Below are 18,713 nucleotides of genomic sequence, written 5' to 3' on the forward strand. Positions count from 1 at the left end.
AAGAGTCATACCAGAGAAGTCATACTGAAAGCAAGGAACAATGTAAGAGGAAGCCTCGCTATAAGGCTAGTGGTAAGACTACCAGAGAAAAAAGTGGAGGGCACAAGAAGACACATACTGGAAAGTCAGCTAGAATACTTTCCAAAGCAAATCCCGTGGATTCAGAAGGTTCATCATCATCATCATCTTCAAACTCCCAAGATAAATACAGTTTGAACCAAAGAATGGGAGATAAAGAGACTGGAAAGGACAAGTTCAAAGTCAGAGAGCGTAGACACAACTCTTTGGAAGATGAAGATGAAGAGCTCTGTTCTAAGAAAGTGTTACCCGCTATTGGGGAAGATCAACCTGCAGGCAAAACTAGTGACTGTCAAGAACTTCAGGAAACAGCCAGTGAAAGTGAAGGAAAGTCAGAGATCATAGCAGCAAGACAAGAGGCTGAGAATGAAGAGAGTCACTTTGAGATAGATGAAAAAATAAAAGGGAGTGATAAAAGATATGTGGCAAGAAAAGTTACAGCAAGTGATAATGATGAGCAAAGTGGTAACTCAGACAATTGCAGTAGTAGCCCTACAGAGGAAGAGAGCAATGATGGGGAGCATGAAAATCTTTCGGAAAAGGGGGGTGGCAAAGAAGCCTCCGACTATGAGCAGAGTATACCTGGAAGTGAAGAGGAGGAAAGTGAGACGAGCAGCTTTGCAAAAAGAAAAAGTAGAAACAAGAAAAGATCAAAGCTCCTCAAGTTTGGCTCAAACAAAAATCCTCAAGAGAACCACCAGACGGAAGAGAACTTGAGTGTCAGTGACAAAACAACCACCTCCTCACTACAACTAATAAAGCACAAAAGTGAATATTGTGGTAAGACTGATCCATCCAAACAAGGCATGCATTTAGAAGAGCAAACAAGCCGAGATGCAAGTTCAAGAGTAGATGCAGTGGCCTTGCTCGAAAAGAGATATAGCCATCTGACTTCACAATCCCAAATTCTGCTAAGCCTAAAAAGCAGGCATAAGGATGCTAAAGCCAAACTATTGACAAGTGGCAGTTGTCCTAAGGCAGCAGAAATTGGCTCTGATTTGAAGAAAGCTGGAAGCATTCATCCGAAAAAGAGTACCAAAAGAAATGACAAAATGGTTTCTAGAGCCAAAGAGATTAAAGAATCAAGTCTCTCTACTGCTTCAAGCTCAAACGTTAACACTAGAAAGCTTTCTGTTGAGAAGAAAAAGAAAATTGGAAAAGTAACTGGAAATGTCAAAATGGCTTCAAATCAGGTCCTGGAGACAAGAGAGGAAGAGGAGCTAGTGGAGGAACAAACAGTTGAAGATGCTGCCGGAAAAGGCACAATCTCTTCTAAGCAAACGAGATCCAAATCTCTACAAACCCTTTCAGCGTTTAAGAAAGTGACCCATTGGCTTAGCCATAAGCCTCCCAAGAAAGCAAGCCTGAAAGAGCGCTTCTTACGTGTGGCACGTGCAGTTGGCCTCTCTGGATGGCTCTTCAAGAAGTTTGGCAAGAAGAAGAGGAGCAACAAATCATTTGGATTCAGGAGAAGAATGGCCATCCGGATTGTTGGCACTGTTGGGCTGGCCAAGAGATGTGGCAGGCCTTTCCATGACTCAACAGGGGAGCAAATGAAGAAACACTTGTGTAAAAAAGGGTCTTCCTGTTCCTTGTTAGAATGTGATCAAACCGGAGATGAAGATACAGTTGTAAACAAAGAACTGGAAGAAGGGGCAAGGTCTTCAAGGAATTTCCCCTGTAATGAAGACAACTTAAAACCTTTGCTGATGAATCTCAGTGGACAAACCGAGGAAGAGAAAAGCAGTATCACGGATGCCAAGTTTGCCATTGTGTTCCCCAGGGTTCATCAGTTGGTGAAGTCCAAAAACGCTTCTCTTGAAGTTGACTGTAGTGGACCACAGCTGCAGTCATGTGATCAACCAAGCAGGAAAACAATAATATCTGTCCAGCCAGATGCTAAATTGCAACATGAATATTCTAAGCCAAATGGCCAAAGGAATAGTCAAGTGCTTCCTTGCAGTCCTCAAGCTGATGTATCTATACCAGGTATGTAAAATCAAGCTAATCCTAAAGTAAGGTAAAGGGACCTCTGACTGTTGGGTCCAGTCATGGACGACTCTGGGGTTGCGGCGCTCATCTTGCTTTATTGGCCGAGGGAGCCGGCATACAGCTTCCGGGTCATGTGGCCAGCATGACTAAACCGCTTCTGGCAAACCAGAGCAGCGCACGGAAATGCCGTTTAGCTTCCCACCGGAGTGGTACCTATTTATCTACATGCACTTTAATATGCTTTCGAACTGCTAGGTTGGCAAGAGCAGGGACCAAGCAACGGGAGCTCACCCCATCATGGGGATTCAAACTGCCGACCTTCTGATTGGCAAGCCCTAGGCTCAGTGGTTTAGACCACAGCACCAAAAAAGCTATTAAGTTGCTTATGCCAAATAATAAAGACTCTTAAGAAAAGGAAAAAGGCAGGTCTTTAATTATGCTCCATTTCCCCCCAAATATAGTCCTCCATGTACCTTCCTCTCAGCTTTCCTGCAGTGCCTCTTTCCAGTCAATGGCCATGTCTATTCTATAACTTCAGTTTGTAAGCCATTAGCTCTCCCTTACTCAGCCTTACGCTATATATCCCCCCCCGCCTTCTCTCATTTCATAAAACCAGACAATGAAAAAAGGGGGAGAAATCCTTTGGGCATTTGTAATAATGATTTTGAATGTTCTTCTGTTTTTTCTTTTAACTATAGCTGAGGTAAGAGCTGTTACCACACTACCTCAGGAGACAAACATTGCTCTTTGCCATGCTGCCATTTTGAAATCCCATCCAGTAGGCTTTTTCTGTTGAGCTGAGCTGAAATTCTTGAGGGGGAATGGTGGGTCAAAACAGTGTTTTGGTTTTCATTAGTATACATTAGTGAAGTTTTTAATATTTGAAGTTTTATTCTGTTTTTAGTGTTCTGTTGGGAGCTGCCCAGAGTGGCTGGGGAAACCCAGCCGGATGGGCGGGGTATAAATAATAAAGTTATTAAAGTTATTATTATTACTGTGATGTTCCTCTAATGATGTGCCTTTGATCCAAGAGGAAAGCAAGATCGGGTTCCTTGGATAAGAGTGAAGCGTTCATTTGCAAACTTCAAACTTGGATACCTTCAAATACAACTAGAAACAGTTGATGTAACATGTAACCTGCTCTCTTTTCTTCTAAGTTGAAGGAAGAGTGTTACAAGACTCTGTACCTTCCAGCTTGGGGGAAGATGACAAGGCAGACCTCACCCAGAGGAGCACGCCAGAAACAGTGGATCAAGTGCACTGGACTCAGCATCAGCCTTTTACATGTGACCCTACCGCTTGGCTGAATTCTGAAACGCTGCTCCCACGGTTCACCATTGAGAACTTAAGCAAGTGGACTTTATATAAAGAGCAGGATCTGGCCAAGTCTTCTAGGTCAAAAAAAGCATTGCAGGGAAGGTGGGAGGCAGAAGATGTCACTGAAGATGTTCTTGAGATGGACATGATGCAAAAGCAGGTTGGTGCATTCTGTGCTAGAGATCATTGTGTGGGATGTGGCTGAATTGATGTTATGTATCTCTTTGAAATGCCATTGTCATATACCTTCCAGATGTACAGAGATGAGGATTGCTACATGGAATTTGAAAAAGTGGAGGACCTTTCCAGGTTGGAGTAAGTATGGTACAAGGCGTTTTTCTGATAGAAGTGTATGAGGAAACCCAGGATCATCAGGGTCCGATCCAGGATTCAGAGTGTAGTTATGTATTGATTTACTTCCGACATCAGTAGTAAACATTTCTTCAAATTAACTGCTGGATTTTGTTTTTTGGGGTAGAAAAATAGGTATGCTATCAAATCAAAATCCTCAAATATAATATTTCTTCCCCCCACCCAGGGAAGTCAGCGAAAGCTCTGTGCTGCTGTGCCTGAAAAAGAGATTCCATCGCAACTTTATTTATGTATGGATATTACTTTCTTAATCTCTGTAATTGATTGTCATAAGGAGTAAGTGCATGTGTGTAAGAATGTTGAGAATGGGAGACACTGATTTCCCACATGGGGAAGAATCCGCAATGGAACCCCTTGTGACTGAATAACAGTGCCATTTTCTTAGTGTAGAACAGGGGTTGGGAACATTTTTCAGCCAGAGAGCCACGTCTTTATCTCTCCCTCTGCTGGTGGGCCAACCTAGGCAGGTGGGCATAGCTGGCTACCTGTCTCTCACCTGACATCGTAGTAAGACCAGGGAATGCTTCCCGTTGAAGCCTTAATGGTTGCAAACCAAACCATGGGGCTTTCAAACAACCCTTCATAATTGCAAGAAGAGCTGGCAGGCAGGCGGGAGTGAGCCTCGCTTGATAAAGCAAGAACTATGAGCTGTTTGATGTTGGGTGTGTGGTAGGTGGTAGGTGGATGAAAATGGCCTCATGAGCCAGTTGGGGAGGCCTAGAGGGCCATGTTAGGTCTGCAGGCTGGAGATTCTCCACCCCTGGTCTTTACAAGAGTTAAGAGAAGGGACTTGGGTTTGAAATTCCTGCCCTGCTTTTGAGGATAAGTAAAGCCAAGGCAATGCTGTGCTTCTTCCTAGACGTACATTGGGCATATCTTGATCTGTATCAATCCTTTCAAGCCACTCAGCCTTTTTTCCGAAGATGTGGTGATCCAGTACCAGAATGGCCTGCTCTCCAGAAATGCACCGTATGTCTGCATTGTGTTTTCTCCTTGCCTTATTCCGATAATCTTATTCATGCTGCATACAAAATCCTGGCTTTCATTTGCAATCTTGGGCTCATTTCACTTGGCCAAAGTGATTGTGCCTCTCTTTGGAATTTAGGAATATGGCACAATTCTTTCACTCATTTCAGTGACAATGTTGCTATTGGATTTTATATATGCTTGCTCACACACAAACACACACACACACAACGTTCATCATCTCACTCAGATCTGCAGTGTAATTTGTTTATGTATTTGTTTTTGATTTCTGGGGCTTGGGCAACAAATTACTGGTTTTTGTCATAGGGTTGGAGTTTTTGTCCCAGGGAAGCAGGTCACACACAATAAGAGTGTTCTAGAAACAAAGAACTTTACAAAGTGCTGCTAACCCATTGTGGGTTTAAATTCCCACCCAAACCTTTGATCATTTTTAGCAATGCGCATGCTAGGGTTTTTATCATAGAATACTGGTATTATTTTGAAATAAAGCTGATGTCCTCCCCCCCCCTTTTAAAGCACTTTCTGAACACATGACTCCATAATGGAAAGCCTGAGTGATCAATTTAACACACGCCTTACAAAAAGTTGGACTAGGACAAGTTATCCTTGTCAAGCTGACTTTAATTACCAGCATGTTGTTGGTTTTTAAAAGATATTTCATAGACACTCCACAAATACTCTAATTTGTAAATACTTTGCAAAAGCGGAAATTACTGAAAATAAGGTGTTTGGGTGCTGACCTTTGCACCTAGCAGCTTCTCTAGCCAGCTGTGGCTTTTTCTCCTATGCCATAATGATCCTATGAAGGGTAGTCTCTCCTATTCCTTAATTCAATCAGGGGAAAGAAAGTGGAATTGATTGTTTTCACAACACTGTGTGCTTGCCTTGCAGGGTTGCAGTTTACACAGAAATAAAACAAAAGACAAAAAGATTCCCAACACCCAATATATTTAGTAGCTTACTGTAAACTAGGTTGACTTTGAGATAGTAATGGTCAGCCTCATTTTCAAAGAGTATACAGTTGTTTGTTTGTGTTGGTAAAATCATAAACTAGAGGGTGTCCAGAGATCCACAGCAAAAAGCAGCCTCTATTCAGTAGCCCTGTGTGGTAGACAAGCTTTAAGATTGTAGTCCTTGAATTGAAATAATTTCCATTAACAGTAAAAAGAGTCTTTAAGAACTTGATTAACTTTTAGATGCAACTCTCTTATTTATCCCTTCACAACAACATTGCTGTAAGGCAGACAGGTTTTAAAATTGTAATGGCCAGACTCATATTAAATCAACAGGGCCTGATTTATATATTACCCATTGGGGAGATTTTTTAAAAAAATAATGAAACAGTTCTTCACAGTAACCCTCTATGGTAGGCAACTTTTAAGTAATCTCTGGTTTCAAACCAAAAATAGAAAAATTCATGGTTTCTTATTGCTTATGGAAAGTAATATGTAAGTGTGCTGCTGATTTAATCTGAGGCTGGCTATTACAGTCTTAAAGGTCTGCCATGCAGGGTTGGTGTTAGTGAAGGGTTGCAGCTAAGAACTAGAAAAATCCACCTGTTCAAATGCCAGTATAATGCTTTGATCTGAGACTGGCTTAAACCATAGAACAACAACAACAAAATCTGTATGAGACTCATTTTGCTATTAATATTCTGATCACTCCAGTTTTAAATACCTTTTTATCTCACATGGCTGTATTATGCCAAAGTGCTCAGCTTTGGGGTTTGCTGCCAACCAAAGTACTTTATTACAATAGCTTGTGGAGGACTAAGTATAATGTGGGGAAGTTTTTAAGCCTCCTGGTGTGCATTCCACTAAATCTAATGTTTATCGCCAGGATGCTCAAGCCAGTGTGGTGTAGTGGTTAAGAGCGGTGGACTCATAATCTGGTGAACCGGGTTCACGTCTCCGCTCCTCCACATTCAGCTGCTGGGTGACCTTGGGCTAGTCACACTTCATTGAAGTCTCTCAGCCCCACTCACATCACAGAGTGTTTGTTGTGGGGGAGGAGGGGAAAGGAGAATGTTAGCCGCTTTGAGACTCCTTAGGGTAGTGATAAAGCAGGATATCAAATCCAAACTCCTCCTCCTCCTCCTCCTCCTCCTCCTTCTTCTTCTTCATCTTCTTCTTCTTCTCCCAACCTCTCTCCCAATTTCATTCTTTAACTAAAACTTTCCATGGCTCAAGCACTCTCAACCCTAGACTTAATGGCTCTGAGCCACAGCATCTGCACAGTTTGGTTCTGTTAGGTTACAGGTGGGCAAGCTGAGGCCCTTGGTATAATTTTTGACAGTTCTCGGATACAACAATCCAGAGAAAGTTAAGCACAATTAAGTTCTACAGAAATCTTGCATTTATTGGAATAAGCTGCTCTGGTTTCTTTCCCCCCCGAAGGAGTGTGAGGTATGAAATGTTAATAAACATGGTCCAATTTCAACATCTGCAACCCAATGTGGCCACTTCTGCCTCAGGAATTTCCTGTCCTCCCTTACCTTACCGCTCTGCCAACTCTGCTGCCTAAATATTTCAATGTGTTTGTACAAAAAGTAGCTGTTGATAAGGTGTTGTGTCAATCTCTGTACAAATAAGCCTGAACTAATTTTGATGCAACTGGAATTTAGTAATAACTAAAAACTGGCTGAGTAATAACATGGGTTTTCTTCTTTCTCTCTCTCTCTCTCCCCCCCCCCCTCCATTTCTTTTGGTCCCCTTGCAGACATATATTTGCCATCACAGAAATGGCATATGCCTTCTCTCAGAGCTCAGAGAAAGAGCAGTGCATTGTCCTCAGGTAAGAGAGAGATAAAGGCAACTTTCCTAAGATTGTCTGAGATTTATTCTCCATCTCCCTATTGCTTCTTCTGCACTGATGCAAAAGGGGCCCAAGTGTCATTAGGGGCACTATTCAGGCCATGTTTGTTGGGTGCTTTCCTGGAAGTAAGCAATTGAATTCAGTGGAACTTACTTCTGAGTAGAAATATTGTGGTGTTGAGATTTCTCTTCAGGATTCTGCTGCTTCTGCAGCTAATCTGCAGCCATGTAATACAGAGGGCCAATAGACAAGCCACCTGCTTGACTAGCACAGGCTTCCTCAACCTCAGCCCTCCAGATGTTGTTGGCCTACAACTCCCATGATCCCTAGCTAGCAGGACTAGTGGTCAGGGATGATGGGAATTGCAGTCTCAAAACATCTGGAGGGCTGAGGTTGAGGAAGCCTGATCTAGCACATTCCTTCATTGGGACAGGAGGGGAGGAATTAGTGCTTTGGATATGACTTGCCAGCATTTGGTGTGTTTAGGAGCATCATACCAATCTTCCAAATATGCATCTCATGTTGGGACAGTATGTGGGAACCTTGGTGCGTGATGGTGGTGGTGGGAATCTGCCATAGTTGGTTTTCAGCATGGCTTTATTTTATGGACTACTTGCCCCTTATGATCAAACCTATTGATTTGGGTGGCCATTAACACCATTGAGGTTTCTCTTGAGCTTCCAGCAGTCTTTTCAGACTGGTTATATTGCCATAAAAGTTGTGTTTTGTTTTTTCCCCCTTTTTGGCTGACAAATTATCTTCTTCTTTGTTGCTGTTTATAATAAGCAATGGACAATGAGATCTTAATTGGATTTTTTTTTTCAAGAAAGAAAAGGAAAAAAACCCACCAGTTCAACTGTTGATAAACTGCACTGGTGGAGAATGTGATCCAGCAACTTAAATAACAGTGATGATCTTTGCATTACACCTCCCTCCTTTTTAATGTTTTCCAGTGGATACAGTGGCTCGGGAAAGACTGAAACTGCCAAAGCGATCATCCTCTATTTGTCCAGGCTATACCAAAGGCAAGAAAGCCATGGGATAAAGCAAGTATGTGTACTATTATTTAACATTTCTTTAGTGACAATAAGATGTTCAGAAGTTAGGTTGTCATTGAGCACAATTAGTGCATGTTGCAGCCCGAATACTAAATGCTTGGTCTGAAAATAAATCTTAATGAAATCTTCCATACAAATACATTAAAAAAGGTAATGAATTAATTAGAATTTTATATCCGCTTACCCTGGGAATAACCACCATTGAGCTCAATGGGACCCACAAGATTGTACTAAAAGTAATGTAATGTTGTTGATTGATTAAAAAAAATAAGGCAGCATCTTTAATATTAATATTGTCCTTGTCCTTACAGCCATCTGATGTGTTACCCATCTTGGAAAGTTTTGGAAATGCAAAGACCATCTTAAATGACAACTCCAGCCGCTTTGGAAAGTTCTTGCATGTCCACCTAAGACAGTGAGTTAAAAAAAAGAAATTAATATTTCTGTTTGAAACAGAAAAAGCATAGATAGTGGGGGATGGAAAATCAACAGTAAGGTAATAACTTTATTAGGAACAATGTATTTTTTAAAAACTTACTGAACGTGTTAAGCTAGTGGATGTGTTAATGGAGGATATAGCCTTATCAGTGATTCTTGTTGGCTCATGTTCACATGCTTGGGATGGATTCCAAGGGATTCCAGTCAGCTTCTCTTTGCTGTTTGAGGAATGATTGTCTGCTCTTAAGAACCGTACGGATGCACCAAGGAGTCTTGAGCACAGCCTGCCTCTGTCACATGAGAGGCTGTTCTCGGAATCGTTTCCAATGAGAGACTGGTTCTCTTGGGCTCCACCCAGAGCAAGGGCAAGGAGACAGGTTCCCTTCCAGCAGCAGGAGGAATGGAGCTGAAATGCCTTACCTCAGGAATGGCAAAACTATTGGCCCTCCAGACGATGCTGGACTCCGATTCCCATCATCCCTGACCTTTGGATGTTCTGGCTGGGGTTGATGGGAGTTGGAATACAACAACAACAGGAGGGCCAGATGTTCACCATTTCTGACTTATTATAAATCTGTTAAGAAATAGTGTGCAAATCAGCTCTGGTCTACAAGCTGGTGCCTCTTGGGAGATGACAGTACTTCTTAATTTATTATGTAAAAGAGACTGGTGCAGTAACAACAGATTTATCTTTAGTTTTTCTCACATAAAAACTACCATGTGCCTTGATTTGTATGTCATGCTTTCATTGACTGGGTCTCACTGTGCATTTCAAACACTTAGAGGGATTTGAGAGTCAGCTGGTTTGGTTGCTGTAGAATAGGGAGTTCTAAACTCCCACAGCTTTGAAATTCCAAGTATTCAGACGCCAGTTGTCAGTATTCCCCAGCATTTATTTGAATCAAAAGACCTCCCTCAGATACTTTTCCATGAGATTTCAGTGTTTTCCACAAATCACCATTAGTTTGGGGAGCAGGAGCCTGTGTTATGAGAATGCTACTAAACCTCTGAATGCCTTATTTCTTCAATGGCGAGTGTTCAAAAAATTGCCTTGCATTATTGAACAAAACCTCCCATTCCATAAAGTCTATAGTCAGGGCAGAAAATAAAACGACTCGTCTTACAGAAATCTCTTCCTCATAGCGGATTTATGGTGGGAACGTCCATCTCTCAGTACCTTTTGGAGAAGTCCAGAGTTGTTTTTCAGGTAAGGACAAAAGTGTTCTCGCATGTCAGATGGCCGATAAATTACCTGTGTGCATGAGACGTACTATTCTATAGTAAGTAATCCCGCTTCCATGTGTGACCTGCAAACCCACATAGGGAAGAGTTTTTTGGGTAAAAGGGAATGGGATGGGGGACAGGATTTGTGGAGATCTGAGTTTGTGCTAGTTGTTTGTGGATGCTTTTGATATTTCTCCTTTACCCTGGCCTTTGATACCTTGAGATGTAAATTTTTAGGACCCGCCCTATTCTTGTGACTGCAATTGTTGTATTTTAAATGGCTGTGATCCACTCCGGGGTGTTAATGGTGATGATTATGATACCACCTACACATGATGTGGGAAGTCACATCTTCTTGAGCAAAAGCTGCACCTCCATGTGGGAAGGTAACTAGTCTACAGAATCACCTTGCAAATTCTGAAGCTTGAACATGGCAAATTGGGGGGGGGGGGGCAATCTATAAACATGGATTATCAGTGAAGTTAGACATCAGTCAGTAGTATCCTACAATCACTGTGTCCACCATCTGTACTGTTCATTTTAAAATCTCAGAAAACTGTTGGCAGTCAGCAACTTTTTTTCTCCCAAGTAGTATATTCCTGTTAAAGAGAACGATGCTGATCCACACTATCCACTGATAGCACAGCCATGACTCTCTCTAAAGCAGGCATAGGCAAACACGCCCTCCAGATGTTTTGGGACTACAACTCCCATAATCCCTAGCTAACAGGACCAGTGGTCAGGGATGATGGGAATTGTAGTCACAAAACAGCTGGAGGACTGAGTTTGCCTATGCCTGCCCTAAAGAATCCTGAGAACTGTAGTTTGTTAAGGTGGCGGTAATAATAATAATAATAATAATAATAATAATAATAATAATTTATTTATACCCTGCCCATCTGACTGGGTTTCCCCAGCCACTCTGGGTGGCTCCCAACAGAATGTTAGAAAAACACGATAAAACATCAAACATTAAAAAAATTCCCTAAACAGGGTTGCCTTCTCAAAGTCAGATAGTTGTTTATTTCCTTGACATCTGATAGGAGGGCGTTCCACAGGGTGGGCGCCACTACTGAGAAAGCCCTCTGCTTGGTTACTGTCTAGGGATTGGTCCTCCAAGAAGGGAAAGCTGCTGTTCTCAGGACTCTTCAGGGCTGAGCCACATGCTTTAAATGTGTGTTGGATGTGCTTTAAATGTATGGGGTGGGATTCAACTTAAGTCCTAATAACTAGGGCAATGGGGCTTCCGCCCCTCTCCTTGTGCACCCCCTGATATTGACTCATTAGAGTCAGAAGAACCTCCAAAAAAAAAGGGCAAGGGAGAGGAGGAGGAGGATTGTTCTGTTTGGCAAGCGAAAAAGCCTGAGATGACATAACGATTGCAATAGCAGAATGTTAAATTCCTCCCATGGTGTGGATCTGCAAGGGCTACCTCCTCTTTGTTTTTTAGGGCCGAGGTGAAAGGAGCTTTCATGTGTTTTATGAGCTGCTGTGTGGTCTTCCAGTAGGACAAAAAGAGGAACTTTACCTGCAAGAGGCAGAGACTTACTTTTATCTAAACCAGGCAAGTAAATAGATGGTTTTAGACACTCAGCTGAGCCACAGCAGTGCTTGCCTTGCTTTACAGAAATAGCTTGACTTGGATGTATTTTTCCCACTCCCCAATTCTGCAGGGCTAACCCTTTTATAAGGATTTAAAAGGTTTTTTAGGGGGTGAAATTACAGGACTTGAAAAAGAAATCTTGCACTCTGAACTAAAATAAATGACCCATATATCTCATGGGCAGGCTGACCCATTAATATCGATGCAATTTCATTTTACCTGCCTCTTTCCGAGGGCTTGCGGAAGTAATAGCATATTCTTGTTCTTGTTTTTAAAAATTTCCATACGGCCCTTCATCTGAGGATCACAGGGCAGCTGAAACAAAATGCATACAAAAGTAACAAACCAAAGCAACTCCCCCAAGAAATTCACTCTATACCTACATAATCCTGGCTGTGGAATGGCATCCAAAAGAAGGCAGTTTTTAGCACTTTCAGCATGCAGAAGCTTTAATAGACCAGAAGAGGAAGGATGTGGAATAGTTGTATACCCAGTCTACAATATGCCACTTATACACCCAGTAGGTCACTGCAGCCTGTGGGAGAACCTCTTCCTCATGTTCCAAAGAGCTCTGAAGCTCTGAAGTAACTTGAAGCAGGGCTTTAGGGTGGCTGCTCCCGCTCTTGCACTTTCTGGAAACAACTGAAGACGTTGTTCCAACATCCCTTCCCAGGTGGATGAATAGGTCTCTGCCATTGGTGTCTTACTTGTGTGGAAGGCGATTAAATGTGAGGTGCTCATTAAGTAAAGGTAAAGGGAACCTGACCATTAGGTCCAGTTGTGGCCGACTCTGGGGTTACGGCGCTCATCTCGCTTTATTGGCTGAGGGAGCCGGCGTACAGCTTCTGGGTCATGTGGCCAGCATGACTAAGCCGCTTCTGGCGAACCGGAGCAGCACACGGAAACGCCGTTTACCTTCCCGCCAGAGAGGTACCTATTTATCTACTTGCACTTTGACGTGCTTTCGAACTGCTAGGTTGGCAGGAGCAGGGACCGAGCAACAGGAGTTCACCCTGTCGTGGGGATTCGAACCGCCGACCTTCTGATCGGCAAGTCCTAGGCTCTGTGGTTTAACCCACAGCGCCACCTGCGTCCCTGAGGTGCTCATTACATGAGAACAAATTCTGCTGCCTGGGCTAGAGTTAAGTGGACTTGGAAACCCTTCAATGGGCCTAGTTCTCATTGTAGAATATGTTGGCAACCCAGGTCTAACCTCTCATGTATTTTGAAAATAGCCCTTCATTCACAAAAATCCAGAGTTTATGGGCTTCCTACCAGGAAGCGTAAGTATTCCCAGTGCAAGTTCATTCCTAACTATGCGAACTTGTGTTGACTCTCAAGGGCCGAGTGTGTGAGCTTCCAGGAAAGCGGGATGATCACGATTTTCTGGTCTTGATTAAGGCTCTCCAGACGATAGGTCTCTCCAGTGACCAGCTGAACTCCATCTGGGCAGTGCTCTCTGGCATACTGCAGTTGGGAAACATCTGTTTTACATCCTGTGAGGTATGTTGCATCTTTGCAAATTCAAGGTGTCATTAGCAATACCACCTGAGCCCAGTGGAAATGGCCCAGGGACATTTTTTTCCATTTAGGGTGCCTCTGAAAAGCCAGTATTTTGCGTGTGACAGCAGGGGGATTCTAGAGCTAACCCAAACCTTAGGTTTGCACAGTTAAAAGTGCATTAAAGGGCTCTAGTGCAACAAGTCCACTTTTTTTAAAAAAAGAAACAGACTTTTTGCAGTTAGGAAACTGACGAGGAAATGTACTGAAAATGTGGGATTAAATAATTGTTAACCACAGTGTCAGGGAACTGCCATTGGCTCAGAGGCAAGAGATAGACGGGCAGTTGTGTTACAGGGAGCCTCCGAAAATCTTGCGAAGCAGTTCCTCTTCCAGGAGGAGGAAAGCCCCACCTCTAGTGGAGAAGAGGTGCAAGGACCAGAGGATGCTAGTAAGAGCCTTAACACCGCGCCTGAGCAAGCCGGAGAGGAGGGAAGCACGCCCCTGCCATCACCCATCATGCGCAGTAGTTTGAGGCGCAGGGAGGGGCGGAAAAGGCTGGGGGTGACGAAACTTTCATGTTGAGGGAGGTACAAAAACAGACCACTCCCGAATTCTGCTAGCGATTGAGCCAGACATGAACTTATGACATTCTTCACTGTAAATAGTTTGCACCAAAATAAAGCCTGTAAAAGACAGGTTGGAGTTGTGCCTGGTTATTCTCGAGCAACTGCAACAGCACCTGACACACAGGAAGATACATAATGCCTGCAGATCAAGACAGATGCTTATTGTCATCTAACCACCCCACAGACAAACTGGAATGAATGCTCAAAAAAGACCCAATGTGTTCTAATCTCCAGTTAGGCATTTGCAAGAGATGATGATGATTTAGGTAACCTAATCCAAAACTAAGGAAGATCTTAAGAGTTTTAGGAATACTGACACCCTGTGAAATGACTACATTGCACAGTGCTGTCTGTGTTCTTGGATGTCTTAAGGATTGAAATTTTGGTGTAAATAATGTCCTCATTTCATATCTTCCTCTCTCTTTGTATACACGACCATCTAGAAAGAATCCTCTGAGTTTGCACTCATCCCCAGTGAAACGGAAATCCAGATTGTTGCTAGTTTGCTGCATATTTCAGCAGATCTTCTTCAAAGGGCCATCACCCACCGAGTCACTGTGAGCATCTCTTTCTCTTGCTGGCACGTCTTGCTTCTTCTCATCATGCATTTCACAGAGGAGGATTTTGTATTTAAGTGATATGGATTGTGTTGTGTTGCCTTGTTAAGGGTGGGAACAAGATACAAGAACCTATCTGCCTGCCTTCCCTTTAGTTTATCTGCAGTGGGATCAGAAAAGAACGTCTACTGGTAGCTGGCTCCACTGTGCCATCTATTGTACATTCGTAGGACTGTCCTATCTTGCAAGCACTGTTTTTTTTTTATATGTCGATGTAAATGTCTTTAGGAAAACAAATAAACTCCTTGATTTTCCTAGCTGGAGCATAATCAGACAGTCAAATTGTGATTTTGGTTTGGTTCAGGTTTAAGCCTTCACTCGCATTAAGTATGTTTAATTTGGTTCTAGCCAGTAAAGCAAAATAATGTGAAAAGCACCTGCTAGATTTGATGGTGCGTTAGACTCGAGTAAATACGGTATTTTCAAAACAAGGTGAAAAGGAATGCATGTTTTTCATCTTGGTGCAGATTATATCAGTTTTTGGGTACAAACATGAATGCCTACAGATGAAAAGAAGGAACAAAGATGCAGAGTCATATTAGAGCTTTTGTAATCCAAAGACTCCTGAGCAGAAATCTTTATTATACAAAGTGATTGAAATTGCCCAAAAGCTCCTATTTTGAGAAATTAAAATGCCATCAGTCTCTATATCTAACATTTCTCTCTCCTCAGGAAACATGTTATGACCGGATATTCACTCCATTGTCAGTAGAAAGTGCTATAGATGCCAGGTAACCTTCATTGCTTTTATCTGTCTGGTGCCTGTCTGCTAGCTTTTCAAAATAACAATATTTTCTGTTTTTTCCTTTAAAAATAAAATTGCTCTCTCTCCACTTCTTCAGGGATGCAATCGCCAAAGTTTTGTATTCCCTGCTCTTTGAGTGGCTGCTGATGAAAATCAATGAGTGGCTGGCCCCGTTGGAAATGGACAGCACTGTTGGCATTGTTGACATATATGGCTTTGAGGTCATTTCCTGTGTTTACTTTACAGTGTCTTTGAGGGCAGCTTTGTGTTTTTGCCCTGTGCTAGTGTATGCATGAATGCTGGCGACAAGTCTTCTTGAAGTTGCTTGCGGGAAATACGTTGGCAGGTGCTTTTCCATGCAGTCTCCCTTGATATTTGCTATGTAGGATCAGTTGGCATGTAGGCATTGGAGTCGTCTGCAAAGCAGCCACACGAAATTGGGAATGTTGGCAGTTTGTCTGTATTGAAGTTCTGGGCATAGCTGTCAACTTTCCCCCTTTTTAAGGGAAATTCCCTAATTCCGAATAGGATTCCTTGCAAGAAAAGGGAAAAGTTGACAGCTATGGGTCTGGGACACAGCGGGCAGCACTTCCAGAGATCTGGTTATGATTAGTTTAATGAGCACTCATGAAGACTTGTCTCTGGCCACTATGTGGCATACCCTCCCCACAAGTATTTAGGTCAGAGCAGTTTTGCTTCTCCCTCTCAACACCTCTATGGTTTTAAAATAGTACTGACGAATGGTTCCTTTTGCTACAAATGCACGTATGATATATATCTCTTTCTCTCTATACTGTCTTCTCACTTTGGAAAATTTGGGAAATTCAAATGCCCACCAGAAAGAACAGTGCAGTGGAGAGGAGGTGCATATGGACTGTCTCTTAGATCCATAAACTTGTAGTATTTCCAGGGCAAAACTACTGTAACGGCCAGCAGGTTGTAGACAAGAGTCCTACCAAGTCTCAGCCATTAAAATTGGTTAGCGCTATATGCTGAGACCATGAGGGTCTGTTGCCATTTTCTTCTTCTTCATGCAAATTGCCACCTGCCACTTTCCTTGTGGACTTTGTGTACCGGAAGCAAAAGAGGTCTGGGTCTTTCTTTGTATCCACAGGATCTTGGGGTGAACAGCCTGGAACAGCTGTGCATTAACTTTGCCAATGAACACCTCCAGCACTTCTTCAGCAGAATAGTCATCACCCAAGAGGAGGTAAAATATAAAGCTAGGCACATGTAGGTAGGTGCACAACTTGTCCTGGAGCAAAAGAGGGAACCATTACATTGCACAGAGGCAGCTTTGTGTTATTGCGCTTCAGCTTTGAAAAGGCAAGTTGATAAAGAAAAAATTCACAATACATTTGCAGGTCTGAATCCTTTTTTCATGATTCATTGTGGATAGATCTTGTCTTTTAGTTTGTGAATAAAGGCACAAAGATTTGATATGTATACAGCTGGCTCCAACCAGCATCACTGAATCATGAAAACAGAGTCCTCCTTATCAACCTGTCTTCTCATAGCTTCCTACCTCTCATGCAAAGGGTGTGTTTTTGTATGTATTGTTGGGAAAAGATACCCGAACCATAGATTAAGAAATAGTTTACAGCACAGCTTTCCAAACTTTTAATGTTGGTGACATACTTTTTAGAAATGCATCACTTTGTGACAAATTCAGTTTTACTAGCAAACCAGAGGCTAAACTAACCCCTTTCCAGCTCCAGGAGGAGTGTGGGGAGCGTTCATGTGACACACACACTGCAGCCGACACACTAATGTGTTGCTGCACAGAGTTTGATAAAGCTCTGGTTTACAGAATGACACATTTGATATTATGGATGCAGGCTTCATTTGAATTATCTTTGACCACTAGGAGGAGTATGCAGAAGAAGACCTCATCTGGAGTCCTGTGTCCAAGATACCAAGCGAGTCCTGCCTGGATCTGATAGCTGCAAAGCCCCATGGGATTATGTGCATCCTGGACGATCAGACTTTACTATCACAGGTCAGGAGTTCATTAGATATCCTTTTCATATTTGCATGTCGGGTCATATTTGCATGGGGGTATTTTTGTGACGGATGGTTCGTAGAGAGGGAGCAAAATGGGTGCTCTCAAAGAGGGTCCATGAGTGCCTCTTCCTCAGAATGTTATTTTTCTTACATTGGATTTTGTTGAAGTGTTACAAGAGGTAGGTTATCCCTAGATCTGGTGAGCAACATGCACACACACACACACACACACACATACACACACACAGAGAGAGAGAGAGAGAGAGAGAGAGAGAGAGAGAGAAAGTTTGACAAGAGTTGTTAATCAGATTTGCTGTGTGTACTTGGGTGACACATTGGCGCTGGTAAAGGTAAGGGACCCCTGACAGTTAAGTCCAGTTGCAGATGACTCTGGGGTTGTGGCGCTCATCTCGCTTTACAGGCCAAGGGAGCTGGCGTTTATCTGCAGGCAGTTTTTCTGGGTCATGTAGCCAGAATGACTAAGCTGCTTCTGGCACAATGCAACACCGAAACCAGAGCAGCGCACGGAAACACCGTTTACCTTCCCGCCAGAGCGGTACCTATTTATCTACTTGCACTTTTTGGTGTGCTTTCAAACTGCTAGGTTGACAGGAGCTGGGACCGAGCAATGGGAGATCACCCCGTCACGGGGATTCGAACTTCCAGCCTTTGATTGGCAAGCCCAAGAGGCTCAGTGGTTTAGACCACAGTGCCACCCGCGTCCACAAAGCAAACACACAAAGGATGTACAACAGACACTCATCTCTAAACACCAGCAGATGCGCGTCAGGGAGCCCTGATTGGGTTGGCCTGGTCTCTACCATGTTTGCATGTTATGGGCATTCAACACAGGCATATGCTGTTCCAAATATGTGTTTGCAAGCATGTGTGCCTAGGGGGTGACTATCTTGCTTTTGCCAAATTTAATAGATTCCTACACGACATTCTCAAAAGCCAACTGCTCTTCTGGCAGAAACCTTAATAATTTAAACAGAGTGTGTGTTGGTGCAGTTGTCTAGTCATTTGGCCTATTTTGAAGGCATTTTCCAATTCTCTTGAGATGACCATCTGCCAAAAAAAAAAAAAAAAGTTGGAAGTTGGCAGGCATGATAAAATAGAACAGCTGTGGACATTATTTAATAAATATTTGCTTTCTAGATTTCTGACTGCTCAGCTGGTATTCATTTGTTGCAGGAGATTCAGACATCTTTCCTCCAAAGGAAGCTTCTGTTCTGAGGACACTTGATTTCCACACACACACTGCCTGGTGTTAGATCCAGGTTTTGGAGAGTTGCCTTGGGCAAGTCACCCTCCCTCCTGTGAGTCTGCTTCCTC

General features: G+C 42.9%; 1 protein-coding gene across 2 annotated transcripts in view; it reads left to right on the plus strand.

Annotated features, from left to right (window-relative positions):
- The first annotated feature begins 1,780 nt into the window (after positions 1-1,780).
- MYO15B (myosin XVB) overlaps positions 1,781-18,713 on the plus strand; it is an 88,596-nt gene continuing 71,663 nt past the window's right edge. Inside the window, exons 1-16 of one of the 2 annotated variants that reach the window (XM_080993569.1) lie at positions 1,781-2,067; positions 3,228-3,547; positions 3,641-3,702; positions 3,926-3,989; positions 4,619-4,728; positions 7,465-7,539; positions 8,514-8,610; positions 8,930-9,033; positions 10,200-10,263; positions 11,731-11,844; positions 13,225-13,386; positions 14,456-14,569; positions 15,302-15,360; positions 15,472-15,595; positions 16,489-16,584; positions 17,242-17,373. In XM_080993569.1, coding sequence (XP_080849695.1) covers positions 1,788-2,067; positions 3,228-3,547; positions 3,641-3,702; positions 3,926-3,989; positions 4,619-4,728; positions 7,465-7,539; positions 8,514-8,610; positions 8,930-9,033; positions 10,200-10,263; positions 11,731-11,844; positions 13,225-13,386; positions 14,456-14,569; positions 15,302-15,360; positions 15,472-15,595; positions 16,489-16,584; positions 17,242-17,373 — 1,977 coding nt within the window. In that variant the 5' untranslated portion in view covers positions 1,781-1,787. Of the gene's footprint in view, positions 2,068-3,227; positions 3,548-3,640; positions 3,703-3,925; positions 3,990-4,618; positions 4,729-7,464; positions 7,540-8,513; positions 8,611-8,929; positions 9,034-10,199; positions 10,264-11,730; positions 11,845-13,224; positions 13,387-14,455; positions 14,570-15,301; positions 15,361-15,471; positions 15,596-16,488; positions 16,585-17,241; positions 17,374-18,713 lie in introns of those variants that run through there. The other variant, XM_080993568.1, reaches the window with a different exon arrangement.

This window comes from Podarcis pityusensis (genome assembly GCF_964106645.2).
Source record: "Podarcis pityusensis genome assembly, chromosome: 2".
Classification (NCBI taxonomy): Eukaryota; Metazoa; Chordata; class Lepidosauria; order Squamata; family Lacertidae; genus Podarcis; species Podarcis pityusensis.